The following is a 20,063-nucleotide window of genomic DNA, read 5'->3' as shown; positions in this document are numbered from 1 at the left end:
GTATTTGCTCATCAATAGCACTTTCTGCATTACATTTGTATTACTTGGACCATTAAAAACCATTAAAGAAAGTTCTCAAATGGGGCAAAATTGCAGTTTTGTAGACCATCTTAGGTAATGCATTGAGGACATACAAATGAGCAATTTCCATTCAAAGAATATTCCTACAACCACCATACAATGTACCACAGGGAGGAAAGTTACATCATACAAGTTCTGAGCTTTTAGGTTTACAAGCTTAGCCTCCCACCCAGCCCCAAATCAATGTCAACATTGTACAATGGGTCCAAAGATGAAACAGTATATTCAGATTTGCATCAGATGCTTCCAGGTACTGGGTCATAACATTACAGCTTCACCAGCATTGGAGTTCAGTGGTTATATATATATATATTGTCCAGTCCCAGTACAGGCTTGGTTGATTTAATAGAAAGCTACAGTGGCATCTCTAGCTGCAGGCCAACTTCCTATCATGTTTAGCAGAACGAAGGTTCAATGAACATGGGGTGATCCTGTGGTCCAGTTCCAATACTGTTGATGGTTTATGGATGGAAGGGTGTTGGTGTTGAGGGTGTTGGGTGGTGGGTGCCAACAGTGTTGAGTTTGGATTATGGAGTAACTACGGCGACTACGGCGATTGGATGAATGGCTAGCATATTGACCAATTGGGCAGAGGCAGAATGTTTTTTGGTGATGTCAGTTGGAGTGATCCCTCCCGCTTTCACAGACTGGTGCTCTCTGATTGGATCTCAGGGTCCAAGGGTGGGGTTGGATAGGGGGAGGGCTCATGACCAGCAGAGCTCTCCCCTTGTATGTCCACCATAATTTCAGGGATAAGGGCTCGGCCAATCCCCTTCAAGTTCAGGCTGGCATCTACAGAAGACATTTAGATTGACAGGTAAGTGATCAATCAGGCAAAACACAGCCTACTAGGGTTAGGATTAATTCCATTTTAATTCAGGCAATTCAGGGGATAAATTTAAATTCCAGTTTAAGAATTGAGAAGTGGTATTTATTAGCCACTTCAGGAGATACATTTAAATCCCAGTTTAAGAACTGAGAAGTGCTATTTATCGTTTTCAATTATGATTTTTCGATTTCAGATCACTTCCCGAATTGATGCAATTGACCTTAACCCTGTAGTACACCACTATCAGTCTGCAGCAAGAAGCCCTACAGAACAGACAGAGGCTCACACATCAGTCCCCGAACAGACCATATCCACACCTCAAACCTAAGGAAAGCACACAAACTCTGCATACTGGAGAAAAGACACCAAGGATTTGTCATATTGTAAAATATATATATAATAAAAAAGGAAATACATGTGACTATGACGGGGAAGTTGAATGCCACGTTCTAGTCACAGTTCGTACATTTTCCCATGTGGGAAATGTGATTTCAATAACAGAGTGACTTGGAGAGTATTGTTGATATGTTACTCTGAAATGCTAGAAGTGCATCACCTGGGTTCTGGAGTGCTTCAAAGAAATGAAGCCAAATACAGTCATTTAGATGGTCTGGACATGAATTTTCAAATATCCCACAACTCTTTGCTTTTATGCAGATTCATTCTAAAGTTAATGTCCAGGCCTTCTATTACACTGCTCAAAAAAATAAAGGGAACACTTAAACAACACAATGTAACTCCAAGTCAATCACACTTCTGTGAAATCAAACTGTCCACTTCAGAAGTAACACTGATTGACAATAAATTTCACATGCTGTTGTGCAAATGGAATAGACAACAGGTGGAAATTATAGGCAATTAGCAAGACCCCCCAATAAAGGAGTGGTTCTGCAGGTGGTGACCACAGACCACTTCTCAGTTCCTATGCTTCCTGGCTGGTGTTTTGGTCACTTTTGAATGCTGGCGGTGCTTTCACTCTAGTGGTAGAATGAGACGGAGTCTACAACCCACACAAGTGGCTCAGGTAGTGCAGCTCATCCAGGATGGCACATCAATGCGAGCTGTGGCAAGAAGGTTTGCTGTGTCTGTCAGGGTAGTGTCCAGAGCATGGAGGCGCTACCAGGAGACAGGCCAGTACATCAGGAGACGTGGAGGAGGCCGTAGGAGGGCAACAACCCAGCAGCAGGACCGCTACCTCCGCCTTTGTGCAAGGAGGAGCAGGAGGAGCACTGCCAGAGCCCTGCAAAATGACCTCCAGCAGGCCACAAATGTGCATGTGTCTGCTCAAATGGTCAGAAACAGACTCCATGAGGGTGGTATGAGGGCCCGATGTCCACAGGTGGGGGTTGTGCTTACAGCCCAACACCGTGCAGGACGTTTGGCATTTGCCAGAGAACACCAAGATTGGTGTCAGTCATGGTGTGGGGTGGCATTTCTTTGGGGGGCCGCACAGCCCTCCATGTGCTCACCAGAGGTAGCCTGACTGCCATTAGGTACCGAGATGAGATCCTCAGACCCCTTGTGAGACCATATGCTGGTGCGGTTGATCCTGGGTTCCTCCTAATGCAAGACAATGCTAGACCTCATGTGGCTGGAGTGTGTCAGCAGTTCCTGCAAGAGGAAGGCATTGATGCTATGGACTGGCCCGCCCGTTCCCCAGACCTGAATCCAATTGAGCACATCTGGGACATCATGTCTCGCTCCATCCACCAACGCCACGTTGCACCACAGACTGTCCAGGAGTTGGCGGATGCTTTAGTCCAGGTCTGGGAGGAGATCCCTCAGGAGACCATCCGCCACCTCATCAGGAGCATGCCCAGGCGTTGTAGGGAGGTCATACAAGCACGTGGAGGCCACACACACTACTGAGCCTCATTTTGACTTGTTTTAAGGACATTACATCAAAGTTGGATCAGCCTGTAGTGTGGTTTTCCACTTTAATTTTGAGTGTGACTCCAAATCCAGACCTCCATGGGTTGATACATTTGATTTCCATTGATCATTTTTGTGTGATTTTGTTGTCAGCACATTCAACTATGTAAATAAAAAAGTATTTAATAAGAATATTTCATTCATTCTGATCTAGGATGTGTTATTTTAGTGTTCCCTTTATTTTTTTGAGCAGTGTATTTGACTTAGATAAGAAATAGGAAGTAGAGTACCGACTGCACCGTCAGTATCAGACTGGACCATCTCTTGGACTATCCCAGGGGTGTTAAGAGTGGTTAGTTAACAAGGGTAGCTGTAAGTAGCCTTCAACCACAGCCATGGCACAACGGGGTGGGAATCACACGCATGTTATTTACTATTGGCAGGCAGGGTTAATGCATTGGGCTCAACCACACACACACAACACACAGGCAGACACGCACACACATGCAGACAAACACACGAGCACGTTCGCACACACACGGAGAGCAAGGGGCTGCAACTCAGAGCGTCAGCCAATCATATCCTTACCATTACCTGCCTCTCAATCTCAGCTCACAGGCAGGGCGGCAGCTCACACATCTGCAATATTCCAATATTTACCCATCATGCATTTTAAATTAAATCACCACAATTACAGTGTATGGTGTGCGTGAGGCAATACTAAAGGCAGTGAGACCAGAATCCAAGTGAACAAACACCTTTCATGGTTACATTTCTCTCTCTGTGAGAGTCCTGATGAAATCACACAATGCTCGATTAGCTAGCATTGTCAGCAGCATATGATTTCATTGGCAGTTGGACAGTTAACTGTGTTAATACAGTGGGAAGACTTCCTGTTGTGTTTGCTTTGTGTCACTGTTTAATATCTAATACATTTGTTCATACACTTTTTATGTAGTGCTTTTTATGTGTAACTATGTCTGAAACAGACTTAGCCAGAGCTTGGAAAAAAAAGATTCTCAAAATGTCCTTCGACTAAAGAAAGAATGCCAGAGACAGTATCGTACACCGAGACAAATTCCTGGCTACATTGCTGTTCAACAAAGTTTTTTTCTGATTTAGATTCTGAGCATATAATGGAACGTTTGGCAAACAAGGAAATTTCCATTAGTTTTGTGTGTGTGTTTGTGTTTGTGTTTGTGTGTGTGTGTGTGTGGAAATAGGGCCAACAATACATCAGTATGTGCTACTGCAATACCGTGTCTGAGTCAGCCAGGGAGCCTCCTGCTCTGCTTGAAACCTTGAGAGTTCCTACCAGGAAAACTGCCACCCCCACCCACACACACCCACACACTCCTCTGTTGAGATTAGTTTCCAGCTCTGAGTATTATGTGAAGCTAATGAAGGAGCTGATTGGTGAATAATAGACTGAAACTCTATCCTTCTTTTAGTCATCCCTCCATCCTTCCTTTCTCTGGCTGCATTTTAGACTGTGTGTCATACCTTCTAGAGACGTCCTTTCTCACCAGAGTATGTTTCCTTCTTTACCACACGATGTATCATATCTCTGATAAGTAATAGAGTCACAGCCCATATCCTATGACTCACACAGCACATATTGAGAGCTGGATGGAGTCCTCTGTTGTATGGTATACTGGCCAACTAGCGTACCCAAGTAGGTTTGTGTCATGACAGTTTAATATCCGTTATAGTCATGAGTAGTTTGGATTGGGAAAGGATGGACTGTAACTTTACCGGTGATGACCTTGGAGGCAGAGCCGCTGGGCCCGTTGCTGTCGTCATTGGTGGGCGGCTGACGGGGCGGGGGAACTGTAGGTCGGGAGCGTGGCTTCGGAGCCGGCCTGGTGGGGCGAGGGAGGGAGCCAGAGTGGAAGGAGGATAGAGGGGTGAAGGGGGTGGAGGTTGGACCATCGTGAGGAGGGGTGCTAGGGGGTGTGGGGGTGTGGGGCGGAGAGGGGTCTGACTCCCCCTGAGACTGAGGGGGCTGTGGGGGCGGGTGGCTGGGGGCGTGGATGGGGGTTTCTTTACCAGAGTGGCGTCGTGGAGCGATGAGGGGGTAGGGGTTATTAGGCGCGGGACTGTGGCCAAGGGTAGAGACATTAGCTACAAAGGGGTTGGCCTGTTTGGGTGGGGCAGGGGCTTGCTTCTTAGTACCTGGGGAAGACCAAATAAAACCATGGCTTTAAACTATGAAATCACACTGATCAAAGCACTGATAAGTACGTGAGTTAAAAAGGTCTGAGCTTTCTGTCTGATTTGATTGATGCTATTGTGGTCCTCTGTAGCTCACTTGGTGCTTGCAACGCCAGGAAAGTTGGTTCGATTCCCGGCACCACCCATGTATGCATGCATGACTGGGTAAGTCGTTGTGGATGAACGTGTCTGCTAAATGGGATATACTATTTGTAGTACGTTGTGTCAGTCTCTTAAGTGTAAACTACCAGAGGGTGTAGAGAGGTGTGGTTGGGTGGTCAGAGTGTGTTCTTTCACCTCTGCGTCCAATGTGGGGGCTAGGACCCCTGCATCCCGCCTGGGAGTGGGGCGTCCCCACGGTGAGCTGGGAGCCCCCGTTCCTCAGGGGAGCGGGGGTGGTGGTGGGGTCATGGCCAGGGCTGTAGAGATAGAGGACAAACCCACTGTCACCTGTCAGTCTACAAGCCAGGTCTCAATGCAAAGTGATGACATGCAAAAACTGCATCACAGGTCAGGGTTAGTCACTTCCTTGGCAATCATGTATAAAGAACAATTACAGTGACAATTAGCCAGTTACATGAGTCAAATCATAACATGGAAAGATTAAAGACAATTACGTCTCTCAAATCACAGTGTGTTTCCAACTGGCACAAAACAGATGCAAAAACACTACAGGAAACACAGGAAGTTCATTCAAGGAAGGTAATTACAGTTGCACATGCATTGAGGATAACCAGAGCAGGAGTACCAAGCCTGCTTGGGATGATACCAGCATGGTAAACCCTAGGGCTGTGAGTCAAGAGTTTGGGACAATCACAAAGCAAACATTAGACAACTACATGAAATGCCAAAGCAGACAGGTATGCATGCTTGGGGGGAGGGCTGACCAACAGACAGCCACATGAACGGTCCGGACAGACAAATATTTAGAAAGACTGGTAGGAAGGCAGACACTTGAGGGAGCAGGACCAGCACCCTGTCTGGGAAGGGATAGGACAATAGACAAGCACCAATCACAAAGCTGCTTCCTGGATCACTAGGAGATGCCTTTCAACAAACAGCTAAATCATTGGCTTTGGGACATCGGTTTGATTTACAGCATACTTGGGACAAGCAAACACAAAGGTCAATGACAGAGTGAGTAGCTGTAGGTTGATCAATCAGGATCGACAGCAGGGCGGCGCGTAACCTTCTGGTTTCTGTTTGGCTGATTGGTGACGGGAGGGAAGGGACTCAGTTTCTGCTTCCTCCTTACCTATTCTCCTCAGCGCTGTGCTGGGTAAGAGGCAGAGGCTGCTGCCCTGTGGCCACCTGGACCTCTGGTGCCACACCCTGACCCCCACCCCCACCACCCCCAGCCAGGCCAGGCTGGCCAGCCTCCGTACTCCCACACAGAGTTTGCTCCTGGGTCTGGGGCTCAGCCACAGGCTGGGTCTGGGTGACTCCTCCAGCCTCTGGCGGTGGTAGAGGGGGCTGGAAGGCGGGCGAAGAAGCATGATGGTGCTGTTTTCTATTTAGAGTGGCAGTTCTACGTGGGGTGGGGGTGGGGTCGCCCAGTTTGTTAGGAGCGGGGCTATACAGAGGGGAGAGGGGAGAGAGTGAGGGGTGAAGACACACCGATGACAACATCAGAGAGGTGAGAGACAGAGACAGAGAGAAAGAGGAGAGAGACACACACAGAGACAGAGAGGAGAGACAGAGAGAGACAGAGAGGAGAGACAGACACAGAGACAGATACAGAGAGAGACAGAATGACAGAGACAGACAAAGAGACAGGGACTGACAGAAAGACAGTTAAAAGAGAGACCACTCCAGAGAGAGAGAGAGAGAGAGAGAGAGAGAGAAGAATGAGGTATTAACCAAAGGCCTTTACCGAAGCAGAGATCACATGATTCTAGTTCAAGTGAGCTTTGAACTAGTGAACTTTGAGCTCCTTCCATTTCTTACAGCTTGACAACAGAATAGAGTGACAAAACACACAACCAGTAACCTAAAACCTAGGCTTTAATAGAGGTGGCATATAAGGGGTTCAAAGTGTTAAACATTGTTTCCTATTTCAGAATGGTGACACGGCTTGATAAAAGTGTGATTCAATTCAAGACAAGTGAGGGTTAATCCTTATATCTCCTGAAACAATGTGTTAAATTTAAGAACAATTCTTAGGTGAATTAAAGTGTGCTTATTCATCACGTTCACCGCTGGCCTCGGTTTAAAGACACATTTTATTGGTTTGTTTCTACAATCATCTTACATATCGGTAATACTGTAGTGTTAAAACACACACAAACACATTGGAATGGACTTTCACAAACTGGGATTCTGGATTCACAAACTGTCTCCTAGGGTATAGCTTGGATTTTATTAAGAAGGCAGTGGCATTGGCTGTTCCTGCTCCCCAGCGGGCGTTTCCTTGACTGTGATGGACTCGTCAGCCACTACATAGAGGGCTGAGACGGCCGCTGCCCCCCTGGACTCCTGCCTGGTCAGTGTCCGGGCATGGATGCTGAAACCTGGGCTGGGACGGGGGCTGCTACGGGGGTAGGACAGGTACCTGTCTTTGCGGGGAGTGTCACCGTCCACCAGGCTTCCGGGGCGTCGCCTCTCGAAAGGGCCTGGGTCAGGTTCAGGGGTCATGGCCACGAACATGCCCGACACGTTAAAGTCCACGTCTGGTGAGAAGTGAAACACAGAGGTCAGCAAACAAGACAACGGGCATTTCCTGTTCTATGTCGAGTGAGGAGTAACTTAGGAGTAACATAGTCACTTAGATAAAGACTTTCTGTAACACAATCCCTCCCAGGTTCAAGTAGAGGTCTCTTACCATCTGGGAAGAACCAGTCAGCGTGCTGGATGATGGGTTCTATGATGGCCACCACATGGACCGAGGTAGCAGCAGCCATCTCTGCCAGAGTCCTGAGGACAGAGGGGGAGAGACAGACATCAAGATCAATGAAACATCAAGCTAAATTAACTACTGTACAACACTACCAATGCTAATTGTTTATGTCAAATGAAGGGATGGATTTGTAGAAACAAGAAGACAGGGAAGCACAGCTAAGGTACACAATGGTTGTTTTTTGTAGACAGAAGGTACTCTTTGGTAAAAGGGGTAAATGGGTCCTCAAAAAGAAAGGAGGACCAAGACACTTGGAAACAAAGATTTGAAATGTGTTATCTTTGTTTCCATTGAACATGCCATACAAATAAAGGAAGTGTTATGAATGATATGAAGAGTGCCTTGGTCCTTCCTTTTTGATGCATGGGATGGATGTGTATTGCTCACCCCTCAGTCTTGGACCAGAGCAGGTTGGGTCCCAGCACTATGGCGATGTTACTGGGAGTCATCTTATTCACCTCACTGTCCTGGGCCAGCTTGGCTAGGAACTTTACCAGATACCTGCAAACAAAATCCCAATGGGATATTGAACCATAGACCTTGTGTGCATCTCATAAATAAATCACTTTTGGGAGCATATAATTCCAATGGTGGACGATTATGTTTCCAACATTGACACTCACCTGAAGTTGGCCTTGTGGTTCTTTGGCAAACCGTCACATGCCACCCACAAAGCCTGAAGCCTCCTGTCTGGGTCAGACACACTGTACAACACAACATTACATACCCAAATAAGACGGTACAATGTTTCACAGTCTCTATAATAAACACTTGTTGGGTTTGGGTCGTATTCATTAGGGCACACCATAGCAAAACACTTTGCAACGGAAAACGCAAAAAATGATTTATTATTTGCCAAATCCGCGTTTCGGTTTGTTTTCTTCTGTTTTGTGCCTAGTGAATGGTCTTGAAAAGTGTTTCACTGCAGAGTGTGATGAGTATATTCTCCAGTGTATTTGTGGACAGTGAATCATTGCGTACAGGTGGATATGTAGTATTCTTACTTGGAGGCTTGTGTCCACTCATCATACAGTGAGAAGGTCAAAAGGGGTTCAGGCAGCTCTCTGAGGTAGGACTTCAGGGCTCCTGGACAGAGACAACACAACCACAAATATGGTTCATTGTAGTACATGAACTGAATGGGGTTCAGGCAGCTCTCTGAGGTAGGACTTCAGGGCTCCTAGACAGAGACAACACAACCACAAATATGGTTCATTATAGTACATGAACTGAATGGGGTTCAATTGTGCTTTTGGAAGTAGTGGGACTGTCCTCCTAAAATCAAATCAAAGTGTATTTGTCACGTGCGCCAAATACAACAGGAGAGTAGACCTTACAGTGAAATGCTTACAGGCCCTAACCAACAGTACAATTTTAAAGTAAACAAGAGGAAATAATTGAACAATAGATAAGGAAATAAAAACCAACAGTAAAAAGACAGTGAATAATAACAGTAGTGAGGCTATATACAGACACTGGTTAGTCGGGCTAATTGAGGTAGCATGTACATGTAGGTATGATTAAAGTGACTATGCATATATGATAAACAGAGTAGCAGCAGTGTAAAGAGGGGTTGGGACACACACACACACAATGCAAATAGTCCGGGTAGCCATTTGAATACCTGTTCAGGAGTCTTATGGCTTGGGAGTAAAAGCTGTTGATAAGGCTTTTTGTCCTAGACTTGGCAGTACGGTACCGCTTGCCTTGCTGTAGTAGAGAGAACAGTCTATGACTGGGCTGGGGTCTTTGACAATTTTTAGGGCCTTCCTCTGACACTGCCTGCTATAGAGATCCTGGATGGCAGGAAGCTTGGCCCCAGTGATGTACTGGGTCGTACCCTCTTTACGACTGTCTTGGTGTGCTTGGACAACTCTATAGTTTGTTGGTGAAGTGGACACCAAGGAATTTGAAGCTTTCAACCTGCTCCACTACAGCCCCGTCGATGAGAATGGGGGCGTGCTCGGTCCTCCTATTCCTGTAGTCCACAATCATCTCCTTAGTCTTGGTTACGTTGAGGGATAGGTTATTATTCTGGCACCACCCAGTCAGGTCTCTAACCTCCTTCCTATAGGCTGTCTCATCGTTGTCGGTGATCAGGCCTACCACTGTTGTGTCGTCTGCAAACTTAATGATGGTGTTGGAGTCGTACCTGGCCACGCAGTCGTGGGTGAACAGGGAGTACAGGAGGGGACTGAGCACGCACCCCTGAGGGACTCCATTGTTGAGGATCAGCGTGGCAGATGTGTTGCTACCTACCCTCACCACCTGTGGGCGGCCCGTGAGGAAGTCCAGGATCCAGTTGCAGAGGGAGGTGTTTAGTCCCAGGATCCTTAGCTTAGTGATGAGCTTTGAGAGTACTATGGTGTTGAATCCTGAGCTGTAGTCAATGAATAGCATTCTCACGTAAGTATTCCTTTTGTCCAGGTGGGAAAGGGCAGTGTGGAGTGCAATAGAGATTGCATCATCTGTGGATCTGTTTGGGTGGTATGCAAATTGGAGTGGGTCTAGGGTTTCTGGGATAATGGTGTTGATGTGAGCCATTACCAGCCTTTCATGGCTACAGACGTGAGTGCTACGGGTCTGTAGTCATTTAGGCAGGTTGCCTTTGTTTTCTTGGGCACAGAGACTATGGTGGTCTGCTTGAAACATGTTGGTATTACAGACTCAATCAGGGGCATGTTGAAAATGACACCTGCCAGTTGGTCAGCACATGCCCGGAGTACACATCCTGGTAATCCGTCTGGCCCTGCAGCCTTGTGAATGTTGACCTGTTTAAGGGTCTTACTCATGTCGGCTACGGATAGCGTGATCACACAGTTGTCCGGAACAGCTGATGCTCTCATGCATGCCTCAGTATTGCTTGCCTCGAAGCGAGAATAGAAGTGATTTCGCTCGTCTGGTAGGCTCATGTCACTGGGCAGCTAGCGGCTGTGCTTCCCTTTGTAGTCTGTAATAGTTTGCAAGCCCTGCCACATAAGACGAGTGTCGGAGCCGGTGTAGTATGATTCAATCTTAGCCCGATGTTGGCACTTTGCCTGTTTGATGGCTCGTCGGAGGGCATAGCAGGATACATGATCATTTTCAACTCAAATATACACCATTCCCACTGGACTGAATACGGTCTCAAATCCAAAGATTGCCGTTTGTATTGTCTTCTACTCTGCACCCCCAAATTCAACCCTTGCATAGACTATTGAGAGTAAAGGGGAACGAAAACAACTTTAATGAGTTATGTAAGGGAAATGGGTCATACCAGCTACAGCATGGGGGTCGGAGTAAAACTCCTCTAACTGGGAGGTGGAACAGTCCAGCGCTGCCTTCAGCTTCTTTAGTTTGGAGGCCCCAGCAGCGATTCGGAACAGACCCTGAGAAGAGAGAGATACAGTTTTAAAGTCTTAAAGTTTACAAATGTTTTTTTCTTCATAGAAAATTAGAACTGGTTCAACAAACTAACCACGGTTAGATACAAATATAAATGAGGAAAAATGCCAACTCAAGCTCTTTGAGGGGGAAATGGATGTCTACTTTCTGTTCTAAAATTAGAGAAGGCTGTCTGGTTTGGGTATGACTGAGACAAGGAAGGAGGGAGAAAATAGATACCATCATATCACATCTAGAGATACGAGTCTTTGAGGTTGAGCGAAAGATATTTGCAACTTCAGTTCTGACTGTATAAAAAGAAACGAAAGCGTTACAGTTGAAAACTTCCCTCCAAGGCACGAGGCTGGTTAACCAACCAAAGAACCAGACCACAGATGTCATCAGTACCAGACCGTAGGCTCTTACTCAGCATGTGTGTGAAATGGCAATTGCCTAGTCTTCTGTCTGTAACAAGTTGGTCTTGATCATAAAGGAGTGGGTAGTTTGCTACACATTAGATATGGATAGGGTGGCTTACCCTCAATAACTAGTAGTGAAATGAGACCTAGTGAGAAGCACTATAAAAACACTAGCCCTGGGTTACCCAACTGGCGGCCCGCGGTCCAAATGATTTGAATTGTCCCCCCAAGTTTTTTGTTGGACCTGAAAGACTGTAGAAACACCAGCAAATCAGCTCCAAGTGTTTTTCATTTTGGAAATCTGTTCGAAAGTATTCCCACACATAATGTAGAGATATACTACCATTGATCCTATACAAATGTAAGCAAGGTTTGAAATTATTATGTTTTAGTCCAATATTATATATGTTTGGGCTTCTTGCAGTCAATTTGCAGTCTACAAATGATTTGTAATTCTATTCTGGCCCCCTGACCATCCACTCAAGAAAATATCTAGTTGATCCCTGCGCTAGTCCATTCTTTTCCTCATCATCGTCATGGTGATGGTTACCTCCTCCTTCATGCCAGTCTCCAGCAGCATCATGACACAGGCCTCTAAGGGCAGGGCGATCTCACGGTTACTCCTCTTCAGGTGCTCTTCCAGAGCCGTGCCGTACGCAGGCTTCTCCATCCATGAGTCTGTACACAGGGCACAACATGGCCGCCAGCGTAGGTCAGTTTCATTATCATGAACCGTATGTGAGGAAACAAAGATTCTGTTCTGACTGCTAGGTTATTCCTGTCATTTTAGAGCACGACTAACAGATTAACCGATTGCTCACTAATAACCAACTGCATCTTAGCACATGTCATTAATTGATCTGTTCCAGAGTGAGACCAGGGCCTCTATTCAAAAAGCGCTCAGAGTAGGACTGCTGATCTAGGATCAGTTTAGCCTTTCAGTTCATAATGAAACAGCTTTATACAGACAGGGGGATACCGGCCCAGATGTGACTGTAGATGTTTTTAAGACAATAGAGCCATTTTCACTCAAATCTAATTTAACCTGATTCAATCTAAGTCCTATTTCATTAAGTCAGAGAAAAACTGCTCATTAGCACCTCTTTGTTTTATTGCTAAGGAAATGAAGAGCCAAGACTTAACAAACCGACACCAGTAAAGTCACTTGAGATTTTCTCTTTTTATAACAAACCTTTATCAGACTCGGTATCCTACTTAACATGACATGAACAGTTGGCTGTGCTTTGTGAATAGTGGCTTTGAAATTAAAGAGACTACTGGTTAGAGGTAACACATATCTGACCAAGGTGATGCAGTCAGAACATTCATTGCATGAAGTGAGAAAGCATTTTGAATCAACATTCAGCTAAATTTAGTCTTGCAGGTGAAAAACATGAATGTTTTGTATTTTATCAAGAAAATTGTTAACAGGTTTTGATTCATTAAGGTTTCCTTTACCGTTCTGTGCCTGTATGGTCGGCAGGACTCCTTCCAGAGCAGCCAGAGACCTCCTGTGGTAGTCAGCCTGGGCCTCTACCAACTGATACACGTTCACATGACATCACACACATTCACATGGCATCACACACATTCACATGACATCACACACATTCACATGGCATCGCACACATTCACATGACATCACACACATTCACATGACATCGCACACATTCACATGGCATCACACACATTCACATGGCATCACACACATTCACATTGCATCACACACATTCACATGGCATCACACATGGCATCACACACATTCACATGGCATCACACACATTCACATGACATCACACACATTCACATGGCATCACACACATTCACATGGCATCAAACACATTCACATGACATCGAACACATTCACATGGCATCACACACATTCACATGACATCACACATGGCATCACACATTCACATGGCATCACACACATTCACATGACATCGCACACATTCACATGACATCACACACATTCACATGGCATCAAACACATTCACATGACATCGCACACATTCACATGACATCACACATTCACATGACATCACACACATTCACATGGCATCACACACATTCACATGGCATCACACACATTCACATGGCATCACACACATTCACATGGCATCACACACATTCACATGGCATCACACACATTCACATGGCATCACACACACATTCACATGGCATCACACACATTCACATGGCATCACACACACATTCACATGGCATCACACACATTCACATGACATCACACACATTCACATGACATCACACACATTCACATGGCATCACACACATTCACATGGCATCACACACATTTATATTGTATCGCATTCAATTTATTCCAAATGCCACACCTTAAATTCCCTGGGGGTCAAGAAAGTTTTCAATCCAATACTACCCTACTGTAAATGAACATTTCAAATGATGAGCTAATGTGGGTCAAATGTGACCTGAAGGAAATGATGATGTTGTGATATAGTCAGGATGAAGGATACTCACAATAACATAGTATCGGGCGTAGTCGCCCTCCTTGGAGGAGAAGTTATACATGTCAGCAGACAGCTGGTCCTGAGGAAGGAAGACGTGAACATCAGCATCTTGTCCCTCCAAATGTGGTGTAAACCCACTTCTGATTGGGTCTACACCACAGAGATTGGTTGTTCATCCTAGACACAGAAGGGGGGAGTCTGTTTGGGAAAGGGGGCCTAGAAGGAGGTTATAGATATATGTACTTGTGACGTTGTATCTTGTCTTGAAGCTGCAACACCCATTGTGGTTAATAAATCTAGCCTTTCTTTGATATCCCTCTGGATCATTGAACCTGAACATTGATCCTGACAATGTGAATAGCATGTATAGGTAACTGACAGCACAGTCACGGCCCTTTAATAACATAGCCCTAATAACATGTATGTCAGGTTCTGTTCATACCTGTCACAATAAACTTCTGGTCATACCCCTGTCACAATAACCTTCTTTTCAAACCCGTCACAATAACCTTCTGTTCATACCCCTGTCACAATAACCCCCTGTTCATACCCCCGTCACAATAACCCCCCGTTCATACCCCTGTCACAATAACCTTCTGTTCATACCCCTGTCACAATAACCCCCTGTTCATACCCCTGTCACAATAACCTTCTGTTCATACCCCTGTCACAATAACCCCCTGTTCATACCCCTGTCACAATAACCCCCTGTTCATACCCCTGTCACAATAACCCCCTGTTCATACCCGTCACAATAACCCTCTGTTCATACCCGTCACAATAACCTTCTGTCCATACCCCTGTCACAATAACCTTCTGTTCATACCCCTGTCACAATAACCCTCTGTTCATACCCCTCACAATAACCCCCTGTTCATACCCCCGTCACAATAACCCCCTGTTCATACCCCTGTCACAATAACCTTCTGTTCATACCCCTGTCACAATAACCCTCTGTTCATACCCCTGTCACAATAACCCCCTGTTCATACCCCTGTCACAATAACCCCCTGTTCATACCCGTCACAATAACCCTCTGTTCATACCCCTGTCACAATAACCTTCTGTTCATACCCCTGTCACAATAACCCCCTGTTCATACCCCTGTCACAATAACCCCCTGTTCATACCCCTGTCACAATAACCCCCTGTTCATACCCCTGTCACAATAACCTTCTGTTCATACCCCTGTCACAATAACCCTCTGTTCATAACCCTGTCACAATAACCCTCTGTTCATTCCCCTGTCACAATAACCTTCTGTTCATACCCCTGTCACAATAACCCCCTGTTCATACCCCTGTCACAATAACCTTCTGTTCATACCCCTGTCACAATAACCCCCTGTTCATACCCCTGTCACAATAACCCCCTGTTCATACCCCTGTCACAATAACCCTCTGTTCATACCCCCGTCACAATAACCCTCTGTTCATACCCCTGTCACAATAACCCCCTGTTCATACCCCTGTCACAATAACCCCCTGTTCATACCCCTGTCACAATAACCCTCTGTTCATACCCCTGTCACAATAACCCTCTGTTCATACCCCTGTCACAATAACCTTCTGTTCATACCCCCGTCACAATAACCCCCTGTTCATACCCCTGTCACAATAACCCCCTGTTCATACCCCTGTCACAATAACCCCCTGTTCATACCCCTGTCACAATAACCCCCTGTTCATACCCCTGTCACAATAACCTTCTGTTCATACCCCTGTCACAATAACCTTCTGTTCATACCCCTGTCACAATAACGTTCTGTTCATGCCCCTGTCACAATAACCCCCTGTTCATACCCCCGTCACAATAACCCCCTGTTCATACCCATCACAATAACCCCCTGTTCATACCCCCGTCACAATAACCCTCTGTTCATACCCCTGTCACAATAACCCTCTGTTCATACCCCTGTCACAATAACCCCCTGTTCATACCCCCGTCACAATAACCCCCTGTTCATACCCGTCACAATAACCCCCTGTTCATACCCGTCACAATAACCCCCTGTTCATACCCCTGTCACAATAACCCTCTGTTCATACCCAACTCACAATAACCCCCTGTTCATACCCGTCACAATAACCCCCTGTTCATACCCCTGTCACAATAACCTTCTGGTCATACCCCTGTCACAATAACCCCCTGTTCATACCCCTGTCACAATAACCCCCTGTTCATACCCCTGTCACAATAACCCCCTGTTCATACCCCCGTCACAATAACCCCCTGTTCATACCCGTCACAATAACCCCCTGTTCATACCCCCGTCACAATAACCCTCTGTTCATACCCAACTCACAATAACCCCCTGTTCATACCCGTCACAATAACCCCCTGTTCATACCCCTGTCACAATAACCTTCTGGTCATACCCCTGTCACAATAACCCCCTGTTCATACCCCTGTCACAATAACCCCCTGTTCATACCCCTGTCACAATAACCCCCTGTTCATACCCCTGTCACAATAACCCTCTGTTCATACCCCTGTCACAATAACCCCCTGTTCATACCCCTGTCACAATAACCTTCTGTTCATACCCCTGTCACAATAACCTTCTGTTCATACCCCTGTCACAATAACCCTCTGTTCATACCCCTGTCACAATAACCCCCTGTTCATACCCCTGTCACAATAACCCCCTGTTCATACCTGTCACAATAACCTTCTGTTCATACCCCTGTCACAATAACCCCCTGTTCATACCCCCGTCACAATAACCCCATGTTCATACCCCTGTCACAATAACCCCCTGTTCATACCCCTGTCACAATAAACTTCTGTTCATACCCCCGTCACAATAACCCCCTGTTCATACCTGCCACAATAACCCCCTGTTCATACCCCTGTCACAATAACCCCCTGTTCATACCCGTCACAATAACCCCCTGTTCATACCCCTGTCACAATAACCCTCTGTTCAGCCAGGTCATCAGATATGATCCTGTCATGATTAAGAAGCCTTAGCTGGAATATGCCGCCATCTTTTCAACTTTACCTCCAGTCATTAGAGCAGGAAGGTATTCCCAATTTCCCAAGGTCATCTAGGAATACTGGGAATATCAGGAGTGTGTGCTCTCATGCTGCCCTGTATTGTCCCTAGACTTTCCTTTATACAGAGTTTTTCATAGTGCTGGAAACCTGCAACATTCCCTGGAAACCTACTTCTACCACTTTGTCCTCCCATTACATCCTCTGCTGTATGTGTACCACTTTGTCCACCCATTACATCCTCTGCTGTATGTGTACCACTTTGTCCACCCATTACATCCTCTGCTGTATGTGTACCACTTTGTCCACCCATTACATCCTCTGCTGTATGTGTACCACTTTGTCCACCCATTACATCCTCTGCTGTATGTGTACCACTTTGTCCTCCCATTACATCCTCTGCTGTATGTGTACCACTTTGTCCTCCCATTACATCCTCTGCTGTATGTGTACCACTTTGTCCACCCATTACATCCTCTGCTGTATGTGTACCACTTTGTCCACCCATTACATCCTCTGCTGTATGTGTACCACTTTGTCCACCCATTACATCCTCTGCTGTATGTGTACCACTTTGTCCACCCATTACATCCTCTGCTGTATGTGTACCACTTTGCCCTCCCATTACATCCTCTGCTGTATTACATCCTCTGCTGTATGTGTACCACTTTGCCCTCCCATTACATTACATCCTCTGCTGTATGTGTACCACTTTGTCCACCCATTACATCCTCTGCTGTATGTGTACCACTTTGTCCACCCATTACATCCTCTGCTGTATGTGTACCACTTTGTCCACCCATTACATCCTCTGCTGTATGTGTACCACTTTGTCCACCCATTACATCCTCTGCTGTATGTGTACCACTTTGTCCTCCCATTACATCCTCTGCTGTATGTGTACCACTTTGTCCATTACATCCTCTGCTGTATGTGTACCACTTTGTCCTCCCATTACATCCTCTGCTGTATGTGTACCACTTTGTCCTCCCATTACATCCTCTGCTGTATGTGTACCACTTTGTCCTCCCATTACATCCTCTGCTGTATGTGTACCACTTTGTCCACCCATTACATCCTCTGCTGTATGTGTACCACTTTGTCCACCCATTACATCCTCTGCTGTATGTATACCACTTTGTCCTCCCATTACATCCTCTGCTGTATGTGTACCACTTTGTCCTCCCATTACATCCTCTGCTGTATGTGTACCACTTTGTCCACCCATTACATCCTCTGCTGTATGTGTACCACTTTGTCCTCCCATTACATCCTCTGCTGTATGTGTACCACTTTGTCCACCACCCATTACATCCTCTGCTGTATGTATACCACTTTGTCCTCCCATTACATCCTCTGCTGTATGTGTACCACTTTGTCCTCCCATTACATCCTCTGCTGTATGTGTACCACTTTGTCCTCCCATTACATCCTCTGCTGTATGTGTACCACTTTGTCCACCCATTACATCCTCTGCTGTATGTGTACCACTTTGTCCTCCCATTACATCCTCTGCTGTATGTGTACCACTTTGTCCTCCCATTACATCCTCTGCTGTATGTGTACCACTTTGTCCACCCATTACATCCTCTGCTGTATGTGTACCACTTTGTCCACCCATTACATCCTCTGCTGTATGTGTACCACCCATTACATCCTCTGCTGTATGTGTACCACTTTGTCCACCCATTACATCCTCTGCTGTATGTGTACCACTTTGTCCACCCATTACATCCTCTGCTGTATGTGTACCACTCCTCTGCTGTATGTGTACCACTTTGTCCACCCATTACATCCTCTGCTGTATGTGTACCACTTTGTCCTCCCATTACATCCTCTGCTGTATGTGTACCACTTTGTCCACCCATTACATCCTCTGCTGTATGTGTACCACTTTGTCCTCCCATTACATCCTCTGCTGTATGTGTACCACTTTGTCCTCCCATTACATCCTCTGCTGTATGTGTACCACTTTGTCCACCCATTACATCCTCTGCTGTATGTGTACCACTTTGTCCACCCATTACATCCTCTGCTGTATGTGTACCACTTTGTCCACCCATTACATCCTCTGCTGTATGTGTACCACTTTGTCCTCCCATTACATCCTCTGCTGTATGTGTACCACTTTGTCCACCCATTACATCCTCTGCTGTATGTGTACCACTTTGTCCACCCATTACATCCTCTGCTGTATGTGTACCACTTTGTCCACCCATTACATCCTCTGCTGTATGTGTACCACTTTGTCCACCCATTACATCCTCTGCTGTATGTGTACCACTTTGTCCACCCATTACATCCTCTGCTGTATGTGTACCACTTTGTCCACCCATTACATCCTCTGCTGTATGTGTACCACTTTGTCCACCCATTACATCCTCTGCTGTATGTGTACCACTTTGTCCACCCATTACATCCTCTGCTGTATGTGTACCACTTTGTCCACCCATTACATCCTCTGCTGTATGTGTACCACTTTGTCCACCCATTACATCCTCTGCTGTATGTGTACCACTTTGTCCACCCATTACATCCTCTGCTGTATGTGTACCACTTTGTCCACCCATTACATCCTCTGCTGTATGTGTACCACTTTGTCCACCCATTACATCCTCTGCTGTATGTGTACCACTTTGTCCACCCATTACATCCTCTGCTGTATGTGTACCACTTTGTCCACCCATTACATCCTCTGCTGTATGTGTACCACTTTGTCCACCCATTACATCCTCTGCTGTATGTGTACCACTTTGTCCTCCCATTACATCCTCTGCTGTATGTGTACCACTTTGTCCTCCCATTACATCCTCTGCTGTATGTGTACCACTTTGTCCACCCATTACATCCTCTGCTGTATGTGTACCACTTTGTCCTCCCATTACATCCTCTGCTGTATGTGT

General features: G+C 46.0%; 2 protein-coding genes across 2 annotated transcripts in view; both read right to left on the bottom strand.

Moving 5' to 3' along the window:
• Positions 1-510: 510 nt before the first annotated feature.
• LOC139365089 (rho GTPase-activating protein 17-like) lies at positions 511-6,791 on the bottom strand. Its single transcript, XM_071102465.1, has 4 exons — positions 6,252-6,791; positions 5,294-5,415; positions 4,538-4,957; positions 511-873 (listed from the first exon to the last, which is right to left on the bottom strand). The coding sequence occupies exons 1-4, from the start codon at positions 6,623-6,625 to the stop codon at positions 722-724; spliced, it is 1,068 nt and encodes a 355-aa protein (XP_070958566.1). The 5' UTR covers positions 6,626-6,791; the 3' UTR covers positions 511-721.
• A 408-nt stretch (positions 6,792-7,199) lies between these two features.
• LOC139365088 (rho GTPase-activating protein 17-like) overlaps positions 7,200-20,063 on the bottom strand; it is a 60,960-nt gene continuing 48,096 nt past the window's right edge. Inside the window, exons 8-16 of the mRNA XM_071102463.1 lie at positions 14,174-14,242; positions 13,133-13,214; positions 12,225-12,352; positions 11,149-11,260; positions 8,897-8,978; positions 8,516-8,596; positions 8,280-8,393; positions 7,818-7,909; positions 7,200-7,665 (exon numbers count right to left, since the gene is read on the bottom strand). Coding sequence (XP_070958564.1) covers positions 7,358-7,665; positions 7,818-7,909; positions 8,280-8,393; positions 8,516-8,596; positions 8,897-8,978; positions 11,149-11,260; positions 12,225-12,352; positions 13,133-13,214; positions 14,174-14,242 — 1,068 coding nt within the window. The 3' untranslated portion in view covers positions 7,200-7,357. The remainder of the gene's footprint in view (positions 7,666-7,817; positions 7,910-8,279; positions 8,394-8,515; positions 8,597-8,896; positions 8,979-11,148; positions 11,261-12,224; positions 12,353-13,132; positions 13,215-14,173; positions 14,243-20,063) is intronic.

Source organism: Oncorhynchus clarkii, chromosome 13 (genome assembly GCF_045791955.1).
Source record: "Oncorhynchus clarkii lewisi isolate Uvic-CL-2024 chromosome 13, UVic_Ocla_1.0, whole genome shotgun sequence".
Classification (NCBI taxonomy): Eukaryota; Metazoa; Chordata; class Actinopteri; order Salmoniformes; family Salmonidae; genus Oncorhynchus; species Oncorhynchus clarkii.
The sequence above is the reverse complement of the archived record's forward strand: the minus strand, read 5'-3'. Positions and strand labels throughout refer to the sequence as shown.

Excerpts from the sequence above, each read along its gene's own strand:
- LOC139365089 (XM_071102465.1), bottom strand. The coding sequence starts at position 6,625 with ATGTTGTCATCGGTGTGTCTTCACCCCTCACTCTCTCCCCTCTCCCCT. Across the intron at positions 4,958-5,293 it reads CCCCCACATTGGACGCAGAG|GTACTAAGAAGCAAGCCCCT; the intron begins GTGAAAGAACAC and ends GGTCTTCCCCAG. Across the intron at positions 874-4,537 it reads TGCCTCCAAGGTCATCACCG|ATGCCAGCCTGAACTTGAAG; the intron begins GTAAAGTTACAG and ends TGTCTTCTGTAG.